The 14,342-nt window shown below is 40.4% G+C and overlaps 1 protein-coding gene across 2 annotated transcripts in view; it reads left to right on the forward strand.

The window, feature by feature from the left end:
* LOC122802910 (nectin-1-like) overlaps positions 1 to 14,342 on the forward strand; it is a 2,017,182-nt gene that overhangs the window by 1,007,012 nt on the left and 995,828 nt on the right. For both annotated transcript variants that reach the window (XM_044072733.1, XM_044072732.1), the window contains exon 5: positions 1,472 to 1,620. In XM_044072733.1, coding sequence (XP_043928668.1) covers positions 1,472 to 1,620 — 149 coding nt within the window. The remainder of the gene's footprint in view (positions 1 to 1,471; positions 1,621 to 14,342) is intronic.

Consider the following 14,342-nt stretch of genomic DNA (forward strand, 5'->3'; position numbering starts at 1 on the left):
GGATCCACGGTAAACAATGAATGGTTTGAGGTGCAGCAAATGGCCACAACAGAGTCCCCCACCTGTAGCTGAGGCAAATTGCTAGTCTGTAATGGTGGCAAAGTTTTTTTTGCTTAAATATTTCTTTTTGTGACTGGAATTAGGTCCGACCATGGGACTGGTCTGTTTCACGGTCAAGCCAAAAATGGTGACTCTTTCACGGGAAAGACAAGTAATAATTGCCAATAAACCGTACCAGTCCACAAAAGTTACCTTTTTGACTGAAAAACACTATGACAGCATCATAAAAGTAAAATAAACACAATTTATGCACAGAAGAAATGTTTTCACTTACTTTGCACTACTTTTAAACTGTCAGAAAAAAAGAAGCTCTCAGTTTAAAAGCATGTTACAGACTCCTAGCTTTAAAATGAATGAATGAATGAATGAATAAATAAATAAATAAATAAATAAATACATAAATAAATACATAAATAAATAATAAATACATTTCTTGAAAAGGAAAATAGTAAAACAAACAAAATTAAGAAAACAGAAGTTTTTTCCCAAAGGGAACTTATCTGGCCAGCAAACAAAAGCACAAGTTATCAATCCTCAGAAGCCTCAGAGGAACATACTGTTTGGTACAGTAAAGCTCTGAAGTTTTTCATGCCTAAGCTTGTCTTTGAGTCACTTAGTTTGAGCTACCTGACAGTTTGGGTGCATAGAAGGTGACCCTGAAGCTTTGGAAGCTGGTCAGCTGTTATATCCTTTGCAGGATATAACCCATATAGCTAAGGCTACTGCAACAGTGATCAATATGACAAACATCCCTTTCTGTGATATTCTCTCTGTTGGCTATAATTTTGAAGTCACTACATTATTTATAGATTTTTGTCTCCTTTTATTACAGCCTTAATTATTAAGACTTGTTTTGGAGCAGTCTAGGGTAGCATTTGGCGGAAAAGTTCACCTGAATGTGGTGCAGCATTTTTCAGTGTAATAAGTTTTGAATGACATGGGTTTCCTCTGTGTGCTCTGATTACCTCCCACATTCCAAAGACATACAGTAGGTGGACTGGACACTGTAAATTAGCCATAGGTGCGAGTGTGTATGCGAGTGAGTGGTAAGGATGAATTACCGCGGCAGGGCTACCTGGTGGTGTAAACCTTAGCTCGAGGTAATTGTCACTGTTGAAGTGACACACCGACCCCATGTGCAAAAATGGGAAAAGAGGTTGAGGATGGATGGTATGTCTACACTGTGTGTACTCTACGCAGCTGCAGCTTTTGAATGAGTTTCTCTATATGCAAGAAGACTTACCTGATGTGAGGAAATGCTGCTGAGAGCTAACCACTAAAGATGACTACACAGATGTGTGCTTATTACTATTATTTTAAAAAATAAACATTAAGAAAAATATGCTTATGATAATTTATGTGATGCCCTTCATATTTCAGCAGTTACTATATTTTAAATTTTATTTGTCAGGAAGAATGGTACATTGCCATCATCCGTACAGAATGAGCAAAAACTACATCTGTCAAAGCTTGATGCTAGCATGAGTGGATTGTACATCTGTGAAATAGCCAATGTCCATGGATCTGCCACTGGGTTCTTTTATCTGCATCTGTCTTCAAGTAAGTAAAAATACAATTTTTGAAGTAAATTAAGTTTAGCCTGATTTAAGGGGTGATAGTTGATTGTAATATTTAAACTATACATTGGAAACTGGCATTTTGCAGTGCTAGCTGTGGTATTCACCTTTTGTGGACATCATTTTAAAATCTGGTGTTCAATCTTACCTTCAAGATATTTGGATATTTTGATAATTAATGGAGAGGGTCAATGCATTTCCTTATCTTGGCTGTCTTTGTTACCAACAAAACAGAACCAGGCAACCAGACTCATGTTCTGTCATTCCTAAGTAAGTAACTCCAGACTAAGACATCGGAAGCAAACTCAAAATAACAAAAAAGTGTTCAAGGCACAAGAAACAGATACTCCAGGTATAATGAAAAAAAGAATTTAATAAGATTAAACACTTTTCATCCAGTACTGTTATATGAACTTCTTCAGATAAAATCACAGATACATATTAGCCTTTTTAAATACCCTCCTTTTTGTCCCATGTGATTGCCGCTAACGTTCTCTTAAAGGAACATTACTATAATGCTATATTTAGTAACAATGCTAACATAAAAAAGCAATAAAACATGAACTGTCATTCTAACTTAAAAAAATCAAATATTACACATATTAATAATAGTAAAAAATCTTAATAGTTATCTTTTCAGATTTTTTAATTTCACCATACAATGAATTGAACACATTTCGTTAAGCCCTGGGGTAATGTATGCATTAAGACGTATTTGCCACAGTAATTCCAACTGTTTAAGAATTACTGTTAATGCTCCACCCCTTGGGTCTACATAAACTTAATCTATTACCTGGAATTTAAATGTGTGGTTAGGATTTTCACTTATATGTCTAGCTAGTGCATACATGTTCGTAAATTCTCTCTCTTAATTTACTTATGTTTTTCATACATAGAAGGAAGGGCATAATTGACATTTAGAAAGGTATACTACCATTTTTGATTGGCAGTTATATTTATTATTGATTTTCAAAATTCTGCCATTAATCTCAACACTTCGTCCTTCCTCTGTGTATTTACAGTATGCGCAGCTAGCACATTTAAACATTCCAGGATTTCTATTTACAATTGTTGTCTTAACTTCCAGTCTATTTTTCAGATTCATTCCTCTCCTAAAGATTATTTTAGGGTTTGCACTCAATTTCTCCATAATTTCCCTGTTATCTTTCAATAAATTCCAATTTTTATGTAGGATTGTCATAGTATTATATGCTTCAGAACTAAAAGTTGTGACAAATCCAGTTTTGAAATTCATAGTTTCGGTTCTTTCTCCATCAGTATTTGGTAATACAGGACTAATTTCTAAATTTTCTTGTATAATTTATCCACTTAAGATGGGCTTGTAATAACCAGTCACTCTTTTGACCCTAACTTCTACTAATTCATTTAGTAATGTTATAGGGTAAGCCCGTTTTTGGAACATGTGTTTTAGGTTGTTACATTCATATTTAAAGTCTGAATCAGTGGAAGTCATTTTCGCAGCTCGTATGAGCTGCCCTTTAACCACTGATCTTTTTTGATGGAAGGGGTGAGAGCTTGAAAAGTGCAAGAAAGTATTTTAATACATTTTATTCCTGTATATTTTGGCACTATATTCTCTCTCTCTCTCTCTCTCTGTGCTTTTCCTGAGGTTAATGTCCAGATAAGGCACTTCTTGGTTCTTATAAGTAAAAGTAAATAGTAAAAAAATTAGTCATGTTGTTAAAAGTAATTGTCCAATTCAGTAGCTACTATAATGTCTCCCTTAATAATCATGAATATATCATCCAGGTAACTAGTAAAGAAAAAAATGTGATTAGCCATTTCTACGTTACCGAAGATATATTCATGCTCCCAGTAAGCCATGACTAGGTTAGCGAAACTCGCCCCACATGGGGAACACATGGCCACCCCTATTTTCTGTAGATAGTATTTGTGTTTGAATAAAATGGAATTATTAATGAGGATGATGTCTAGTAATTCCTCTAGTAATTGTATTTCTACAGTAGGTACCCCTTTCCTTTTCGTCATGATAGATACCCATTCAATACTCAATGTATGGGGGATGGAAGCCTAGAGATCTTTCACATCTACTGTTAAGAAATTATATTCATCATTGTATTCCAGTAAGTTGATTTTCTCTAGGAATGACTGTGAGTCCTTGCATATCTGGTTTTCAGGTGTTACATATTTCTTGAGTATGTTGTCCACTACCTTAGCACTGGCATAAGTGATGGAATTTTCTTCTATCAACTATTGGTCTCAATGGGGGATTTTGCAGGTCTTTGTGGACATTCGGTACCACGAAAATGACTGGTGTCAGAGGAGTCAAAATGTTCATGTAATTGTACATGTCTAAATCTATCTTGCACTCTATAAACAAGTCATTTATGTACATTTTAATATGTTTGTTAGCAATGTTAAACTGGCTTAACGAAACATTTTCATAAGGTTCTGTTTCTAGTATATTTACTGTTCTATTCTCATAGTCATCAATGTCCTTAAAGACCAATCCACCACTTTTATCGGGTTTCATTATCATCACATGTGCTGTTTTCAATAAATTTAAAATATCCCAGTCATTTTTGCTCATATTTCTCCTCAACCCAATTTTATTATTATGTGTAGTACGGATATCCAATTTGCACACTTCCTCAAATGTTTGTAATACAGGGTGCAAAGGGGGGCTTAAACATGCTATGAACAAAATAAGGCTTAGGTTCAGTGTTATTATTACCCATCATTATGTTTAAATTAAGTTTCCTTACAAACATTTTCAAGTCAATTACAGTCAAAGCTATATTCATTCCTTGATCAGGTATAAACGTTAAACCTTGTGTTAGTAGTTCTACCAGTGCTGGAGGTACTACAAAAGATGAGTAATTAAATATTGTGAAATCACCTCCAGTGTTTTTGTAATAACCAATTTTGTTCTGTTTCACAGTCTAGTAATTCATTTGCCCCCATTTGCCCCCATCTCTTGTTGTGTGCTTTCCTTTGGTTGTTCTTCCTCTGGTGCATGCCTCCAGTAAAACCCTGGTTACTTGGAGTAGAATTATTGTGTCCTTGATAATTGTTCTGTTGTCGAGAATTAATATTCCCATGTTGGGAAGTGTTGTTATTTGTTGTATGCCCTTGTGCTTGGTTACGAATACTCTCACTCCTCCGTATTCCTTTGTTTCCCCATGCTCCACTAGATGTTCCTTCACCTGTATCATCTGTAGTTGTGTGATCTGGTGTTGTGACGTCATTCTCTTTCGTTTCCTCCTCCTTGTTCATGAATATGCATGGGATGGGCATTCTCTTATGGTTTGCACATTTGCGATGGTGGTGTGCGTAGAAAAGCAATACCTTTTTCATATTTACATGGTCACGGTTCAGTTTCTTTAATTTAGTTGCTTTCACTTTTGTCATATGTTGAGCAATGGTATGAAAAGTCCTGTTGTAATCGTATTTATACCTTTGAAAGTCAACATGTCTGCGTATTTCGTCATCAAGCCTCTGCACATATTCTGGTATTTCTTTAGCCATAGTCAGATAATGTTTAATCATTAGGGTTAATAAATCAAACCCTTGCTGATTAGTTTAATTAGATCTTTATGAAAGTTTGAGTCCGGTAGTACACCTGTTGGATATTGACAAGAGCGTAGTCCTTTCGGGACTATTTGTGATTGAATACACTCTTCAAAATATTCTATCTCTAAGCACAGTTTCTTGTATTTGAGTAATTTATGATCGAACAATGACAAATAAGTAGAGAGAGAATTACCTCCAGCCGGATGATTCATCATTAAATTAGTTGGCACAAAAAGAGGGTATTTAAAAAGACTAATATATATCTGTGATTTTATCTGAAGAAGTTCATGTAATAGTATTTGATGAAAAGCGCTTAATCTTATTAAATTCTTTTTTGTTATACCTGGAGTATCTGTTTCTTGTGCCTTGAACACTTTTTTGTTATTCCTAAGTAAGTATTCAGGTGACTGGCTTGCTTAGAACACTTATTTTTCAAAATCTGAGAGCAACATTTTTATAGCTGTTTTATCTTTGATTTGGATGTTGTTTGGGATATTTTGCAGTCACCCTAATGTTTATGGATATCTGACCTGTTTTTAAGATACTTGTTTCCAAAGTATAGACAAACAGTCCACGTATGTTGTCCTTATGAGTTCAAAAAAAGTGGAACACCACATGACAACATCTAGTGGGGTTTTATTGGCCTGAATGTACCAATAAGACTTAAAAAGTAAAAACACACAGGCATTTATAAACAGTGTTGCTGAAACTGTGGTATATTGTTAATGCGTCATTTACATATATCCCATGGCCTTCTGGTACAAGAGGTTTAAGGTGTTACACAGTGAAGACTCTTAGCTTGAGCTATATTTTTTTATTTGTTTAACATTTGTTAACTGGGAAAGTCTGACTTGGAACAAAGCCAATTTTCAGCGGAGGCCTGGGGAGAAATGCTCCAGATGCATGTCGTTGTAATGTGGGAGGAAACCCACACGAATGCAGGGAGGACATGCAGACTCCACACAGAAGGCACCCCAGCCGAGAATCGAACCGGAGAACCTCTTGCTGTGAGGTGATAACGCTACCGCTGCACCACTGTGCCATCCAATGTGTGTATATGTGTGTGTGTGTGTGTGTGTGTGTGTGTGTGTGTGTGTGTGTGTGTCTGTGTGTGTGTGTGTATGTGTGTTGTGTGTGTAAAGCATGTTGCTTCCTGCAGGTAGGAATTGGTAGCATGTAAACTGGAGTAAAGCAAGTTGTGAAACTGTGCTGTGTAAATTTGCTTTGCAAAGATTCGCTATATTGCATTCATTGTATTAGTTACTTAGAAGGCACATTATGAGAATATGTGTAATCTGGCGTATATCCATCCATCCTCATCCCCTTATTCCCATTTTGCACATGTGGTGATATATAGCAGAATAATATTTGTTACAAGACTTATTTTTGCTTTGAAACAGCTTAGTCCAAACCCTGCTGAATCATCATGAGACTTTGTGATATTAGGGAAAAACAACATTTCAGAACTTCTAAGAAAAGTTGAGCAAACAACTAAGAAAAGTTGGACAAACAACACCCCCAAACCTCCAAGAAGGGAGTACTCTGGACTCTTTCTCCAGCTTTTCTAAGAGAGTAGACTGTTGACTGTTCTTATTGGCTGGAAGTAGCTAGTTGATGATGTGTTAGCTAGAAAGATAGCCGATGCTATGCTTTCTGAAAATGTCTTCAGGTGCAATTTTGTCAAAAATTTCGACTGGCTGATACCTTGTGATTGACCCCGTGCTTCCTCGCTTGCGATTTATTCTAAATGAATCTCTGAGTTCTTCATGCTAAATGATAATTTCAGAGAATGATCTTCACCAGTAGATCGTCTGTCGAGGGGTCTGGGAGCCAATGTTCCTCCAACGGGTCCAGGGAGGAGAGTCGGGTTGGAGTTTTGATGGACCCGAGTCTGCTTCTCAGGGCCTCGGCACGGGTGAGATCTGCACCTACATCGGCCTCGGAGCCCACCTCCTTGGCACGGGGGAAGTCTCCTGGTTCTTCAGAGTCGGGGGCTCCCTCGGGCCCAGATCATGGTGCCTTCGAGGTGATGAGCATGCTGTCTTCCCTGACGGCTCCACCCTCGGATCCAAGCACTCTTCTTCAGGAGTGCAAGTGTCTGCCTCTTCACCATCCGTCCCCCCAGCCGTAGAGAACCAATGCCCCAGGACACCCCATTGGGTGAGTCTATCTCTTCCGTAACCTCTCTAGAGGATCCCTCCGCTGATAACTTGTGATTGACCCCGTGCTTCCTCGCTTGTGATTTATTCTAAATGAATCTCTGAGCTCTTCATGCTACATGATAATTTCAGAGAATGATCTTCACCAGTAGATATTCGAAAAGAGGATCAAGCTACCAGTGCGTCTTCTGTCAATAAAAAGTGTTTGGGAAATAAACAAGGATCAAGCTACCTGTGTTCGTTCTGTCAATATTTGGGAAATAAAAAAGGTATGTGTGTTACAGGATATGTTAATGCCAGGCTTGGAAGAGCATATTCCAGTCTGAAAATTATTACATTAATTGCCTTTCTTGATGGATGAGATGGTTTGTAAAAGTTTAAGTTGATTTAATACTCTAATCACTGTTACTTTGTGTAGTAGTAGAAGAAAAGGTGTTCACTTTTGTTTATTGGCTGATGGAATTTTTTTGTGAACCTTATTTATTGTATTCTAAGTAGTAGATAAATATTACAATGTCAAAGATCATTACAGTTGTTTTTGGTATTAGCAGTCTTAAGTATTTTTGCAAGGCTGATAAAAGTTAGGTTGTTTTACCTGATATAAAAAAAGAGGATGTCATCTGCATAGACATTGTGGTTGAGGGCTCATTTGTATTCAGAAATGAACAAGCTGATTGGACAGCCCAACCAGCATGCCCATTGTAAATTCAGTCTATACCAGTAGAATAATATCCAGCCGCTAAAGTACCATTGAGAAGACAAACTTTCTGTCGGAATATGCTGAGGGACAGTGCGAAACAGAAGAAAAATCAGTACATTCTCAGAAATAAAGAAACAGAAACTTATCTGATCTTTCCATCTATCTCTGTGCTGTCCCTCAAAAAATTTTGACAGAAAAATAAGCGTCAGCTGATATTCTCTTTTGCTTCCCCTGCATTTTAGTGTTGTAGCATGCACAGACATGGGGACGCAAGTCCCATATGCATGAGCTCCAACCTCATTGGTGCCATCGTCTGTCGAGGGGTCTGGGAGCCAATGTTCCTCCAACGGGTCCAGGGAGGAGAGTCGGCTTGGAGTTTTGATGGACCCGAGTCTGCTTCTCAGGGCCTCGGCGTGGGTGAGCTCTGCACCTACATCGGCCTCGGAGCCCACCTCCTTGGCACGGGGGAAGTCTCCTGGTTTTTCAGAGTCGGAGGCTCCCTCGGGCCCGGATCATGGTGCCTTCGAGGTGATGAGCATGCTGTCTTCCCTGACGGCTCCACCCTCGGATCCAAGCACTCTTCCTCAGGAGTGCAAGTGTCTGCCTCTTCACCATCCCTCCCCCCAGCCGTAGAGAACCAATGCCCCAGGACACCCCATTGGGTGAGTCTATCTCTTCCGTAACCTCTCCAGAGGATCCCTCCGCAGATGGTCCCTCAGAAGAAAACTTGTAAGAGGAAACATCTAGACTCCCTGGAGGAGTCTGTCACATCTGATATGGACTTAGATGATTCAGAAGGGTCCCCAAGGTTGCCCTCTGAGGATGTCCCTCCTTTTCAGACATCCTAGAGATGGTGAAACAGAGAGGTTCCTGGAAGACCCTTACCCCTTCTGAGGATGGGTCCGTATACCTGGAGGCATTCAGATCTCAACCCTCCACCTCTTGGGTGTCTCCGCCTTTTGACCAGCTCCTAACTGTAGTTAGTCGAAAGGCTTGGGGCTCACCAGAATTGGTGGAGCCTTTTGCAAGGAGGCCAAACAAATTCATCACTGCCCCTGGAGACAAGGAGTTCCTATCTAAAGGTGTCACAGTAGATGCTATGGTGGTGGTGGTGGCGGCAGCCACCAAAAAGGAGTTAGCTGAGACTTCATCTGTCCATTTGTTGAATAAGGAGTCTCGAACGATGGACAGATACTTGAAGTGTATGTTCTCGTCAGCGGCCTTTACTCTCCGGTCGCTGAACTATTTAACCCACTTTACCAGACTCCAAAGGGATCTCCTGAAGGAGCTAGGAGATACCCTACAAGGTTCTACAGCTGCGGGAGTGTTAGAAAAGGTGACCTGTCAGCTTGCTACCTTAAGTTCTGTAGTTATGCGGCTCATCTCTTATGGGGCCGATGGAGCGAGCAGGGCAGCAGGCACAGGAATAGCTTTGAGGAGGCATTCCTGAATGTGCCTTTGTGAGTTTGCAGAGCCCTTTAAGTCTTCCTTCGTAAACACCCCTTTGTATGCCTCTTCCTTGTTCTGGCCAAAAGTTAAAAAGACTCTCACCACGTGTGAGCAAGACGGCAAAACTCTGTCTGCCGTGGGAGTACGTTTTTCTGTCCCTTCCAGGCCTTACCCCAAAGGCCAGAAGGGCAGGAAGATGTGGTTCCGAAAGTCCCAAAGAGATTCGCTGGATCCACGTGATGAATTTTCCCCAGGGACAGAGGGGGGAAACAATAATGTAAGATGCCGATTTTGTGGCAGAGGGGGTCCGCAGAACCAGGACAAATGAGATACGTTCTCTGGTCAGCCTTTTCAGCTCTCCTGAAAGGAGGCCTGTCTGTCCACCTCTTGAGGAAGTCGGGAGAAGACTTTCACTGTACCCAAGAGCCTGGCTAAACATCTCTCAAGACAGATGGGTACAGTCAATAATATCCAGGGGATACAACATGCCTTTCGGCATCCCATCCCTGCAATTAAAATCAGCGCCAGACATTCCACCCAGTTGAAGGGATTAAGCAACCCTAGAGATACAAAGTTTGCTAGAAAAAAGGGTCATCCAGGAAGTCTCAGCAGACCAAATTGAATCCGGAACTTACTCAAGGTTCTTTTTAGTTCCAAAAAAGACAGGGGACTGGAGACCAATATTGGATCTCAGCACACTAAACAAGTCGGCAAAGAAATCAAAGTTCTGGATAGTGACACTGCAGTCTATACTTCCATTTCTGGGCAAGACAATTGGATGCGCTCAATAAATCTTCAGGATGCATACTACCATATAAAGATGGACAGGCGATACAGGAGATATCTGTGCTTCTGGCTGGGAGCCAGTCATTACCAATTCCGAGCTCTGCCCTTTGGTCTCACTACAGCTCCCAGTGTGTTCACCAATTGCATGGCAGTAGTCACGGCTCACCTGAGGTGTCTAGGATTCCGGGTGGTTCCATACTTGGGCGACTGGCTCCTAGCCACCACCACAGAGCATCTGATCAAGGCAAGGGACACAACCATTCATTTATGCTCAAATCTAGGCATTACTATAAATTTTGAAAAATCTGCCTTGTTGCCTACACAGCATATTACCTTCATAGAAGCAGATTTAAACACACAAGACATGAGAGCAAAACTGCCTCATGAAAGAGTAAAAACTCTGCACCGTCAAATATCAGTATTGCTCAAGAAAAACAAAGCACAGGTAAAATTTGTTCTCAAAGTTCTGGGTTCAATGGCAGCAACATTAACATTGGTTCCATTTGCACGCCTACACATGAGAGTGCACCAGTGGCTTCTCTTTGCCCAGTGATCAATGCAGGAGTTACCCATGTCACACAAGATCCTCATTACAGATTCCTGTAAAAAGGACCTAAGATGGTGGCTTCAGTCCACTCAGGTAACACTAGGCAGGCTGTTTGTTTTTCCGCAACCTGTAGCTACAGTGACCAGGGACACCCCCTAGATAGGGTGGAGGTGGGGGGGGCATTATTTGGGACAGATTGTCCAAGGGACTTGGCAGGAACACAAATACCACTTGCACATCAATGTCCTAGAGATGAGAGCAGTGCTTCTGGTGTTACAGGCATTCCACAACTCTCTTCCAACAGGTACAATTGCGATACAGGCAGACAGTATGTCTGTGGTGTGGTACATCAACAAACAGGATGGAACCAGATCCTACCCCCCCATTGTCAAGAGGCTCAGAGAGTATGGCAGTCGACAATATCTTCTCGACATTTTCTGATGGCAACACACATTCTGGGGAAATCCAACATGATAGCGGACAAATTAAGCAGAGCAATTCTGATGCCTCATGAGTGGTCCCTGAAACAAGAAATTGCGAATCAAATTTTTCACAAATGGGGCCAGCCTTACTGCGACCTCTTTCCCACGTCTGTAAACACCAAATGCAGCAGCTATCTTGCCCTAATTCCCCCTCCGTGAGAGTCACCAAGGGATGCACTTGTACACGATTGGCCCCCGGGACTTCTTTATGCCATCTGTTCCCCCTAATCCCCAAAGTTCTACAAAAAGCCAAACTGTTGAGTTGCAGGTTGATTCTCATTGCTCCGTACTGGCCTCATCAAGTCTGGTTCCTATTCCTATGGCCTTATCTCCAGGTGGAGCTGTGGATTCTGGACCCAGTTCTAGATCTTCTGACTCATCAGTCAGGAACACTGCACCTTTCTGTCCAAACCTTTGTGCCTTCTGTCATTATTAGGGAAATAAAAAAGTATGTGTGTTACAGGATATGTTAATGCCAGGCTTGGAAGAGCATATTCCACTTTGAAAATTATTACATTAATTGCGTCTCTTGATGAATGAGATGGTTTGTAAAAGTTTAAGTTGATTTAATACTCTGACCACTGTTACTTTGTGTAGTAGTGTTAGGAAAGGTGTTCACTTTTGTTTATTGAGTGATTTATTGTATTCCAAGTAGTAGATAAATATTGCAATGTTTCAAAGTTCATTATAGTTGTTTTGGTATTAACAGTCTTAAGTCTTTTTGCAAGGCTGATAAACGTTAGGTTGTTTTACCTGATATAAAAAGAGGATGTCATCTCCATGGACATTGCGGTTGAGGGCTGGCATATCAAATGTTAGTTATACAATGATGGCTCATTTGTATTGAAAAATGAACAGGCAGATTGGACATCCCAACCAGCATGCCCATTGTAAATTGAGCATATACCAGTAGAATAAAATCCAGCCACTGAAGTACCATTGAGAAGACAACTTTCTATTGGAATATGTTGAGGGACAGTGCGAAACAGAAGAAAAATCAGTACATTCTCAGAAATAAAGAAACAGAAACTTGTCTGATCTTTCCATCTATTTCTGTGCTGTCTCGTAAAATTTTGACAGAAAAAAAACAGCAACTGAGATTCTCTTTTCTCTGTTGCTTCTCCTGCATTGTACTGATGTAGCATGTAGAAATATGGGGATGCAATTCCCATATGCATGAGCAGTAGATCAGTAAAGAAGGAAGAAGGTTGAGGAACACTGCACCACCTTTATACAAAGACATTATTTTAAAAAAGGAAGCAATGTCTTTCTTTAATAATGTTGTTTTATAATAGCAATAACCCACTTGTGAGTGTGGATATATCAGGATTTACCCACGCTTCACTGTTTAATCACTTGGACTTTGACCTAATGATCAAACCACGCCAACCTTCAGTAAATCCTGACATAACCGCACCCACCTATGGGTTATTGCTTAAGTCTGTAATGAGTAGGGAAAACAGAAGGGAGACCAACATTAAACTTTGATGAAGTACACTTGTAAAATTTTTCTGAAATTACTTGGAAATTTCACTTCTAGTGAAAAATTTCAAACTTTGTGATGACCTTATTACCTAATTCACAAGTGAAAAGCTTGTGGATCAGTAGGTTATGGTTGATGGTTTCAAAGCCTGTTTTAAATCTGAAACAGAACAGCAGTAGGTAATTCATTCTCCATCATGGTGTAGATCTGGACATTTGCAGAAAAGTAGCAATTAGACTGCTGTACTTAGGTACAAAGTCATATTGAGGTTGGGCTAAAATGTCATAAGTGCTTATATACTCAAGAAAATGTTTGTTTAGATTATTGTGGCAGTACTCCTCACCACTGAGACTTCCACTGCAGAAAGCCAGCACATCCATTTTGACTTTTAGAGCTCAGAATCCTTCCTTCTCCAAGTGTGGTGGAAACCTTCCCCAGTGGGATGTCAGTACATATTTAGTATAAAACTGTCATCTGCTCATAAAGTATTAGATCTTTATTACAGCAGTTTGCATGCATGAACCACAGCATTGGCATACATAATCTGGTGTGATTCAGCCTGCTCTGGGCAGACAATTTCCCCAGTGGAGACCATCTTTATCTTTTTTCTAGCTGTTCTTGTTTAAATATTTTCTGGTGAGAATATAGTTCTTTTTTACTGGTCAAGCATAGGTCAGGGCCTCAGAAGGATATGTGCTCCTTTGTATACAAATTCCCCGCAAAGACTTTCATAACTATTGTATATTTTGTTTAGACCCATTGCATGACATTAAGGACTGTGGGGCTGTCAAGGTTTCAGCTTTTAGTCCCTTAGAAGTAGGCAGTGTTCCCAACAACACCACTTGGATAAGAAGAGGCTTGAGGGCTTCACTGGGTCCATAATGACATCTTGAGGTTTATCTTTGACATCTGACATCCTCCTAAAAAGAAAACAATCAAGTAGGACGCAGAACAGGGCACCGGTGTCATGCCTCAGGTGTGCAATGTCGCTGTTCAGCTCAAGAATGTAGGCCCTGGTGAGGTAGTTTCTCAGCCCTTGGACCATACAATCTTTTTTTTCCCGAGCTCTCTGATAAAGCCCTTTTGGTGGCTATCACATCAATGGATCCTAGAATGATCCACCAAGCTGATGACCAGGGCTTGCCTTCCAAATTGGACACTCCACTCTGAAGTACATTTCACAGTTGGTGAAGGTGAGGGTGATATACTCACAGCCCTTATGAGGGAGGACATCACTGGTCATGAAGTTGAAGTCAGCCATTGTCATCTAGAGTCTAAGACATCAAAGTTGGATGTCCTTGCAAAAAATACCCAAGCTAAAACACAGCTAGCCAGGCCCAGTCTCCCTGCAGTCATCTTGGCCCTGGATGGTAGGTGGGTCTCTACCGTTTTCCCAAACTTATGCCACCCTGATCAGTAGATCACCCTAGAGATCTGTCTTTGTCTGGAGTCCCCTCTGTCTGGTTCACCAGGAACATCCACCAAGGAACCAAATATTCCAAACTCCTGTTTCTGGGAAACCAGACAGGTTTTATAAGGTAGAA

Source organism: Protopterus annectens, chromosome 5.part0 (genome assembly GCF_019279795.1).
Source record: "Protopterus annectens isolate FY-2018-M chromosome 5.part0, PAN1.0, whole genome shotgun sequence".
Classification (NCBI taxonomy): Eukaryota; Metazoa; Chordata; order Ceratodontiformes; family Protopteridae; genus Protopterus; species Protopterus annectens.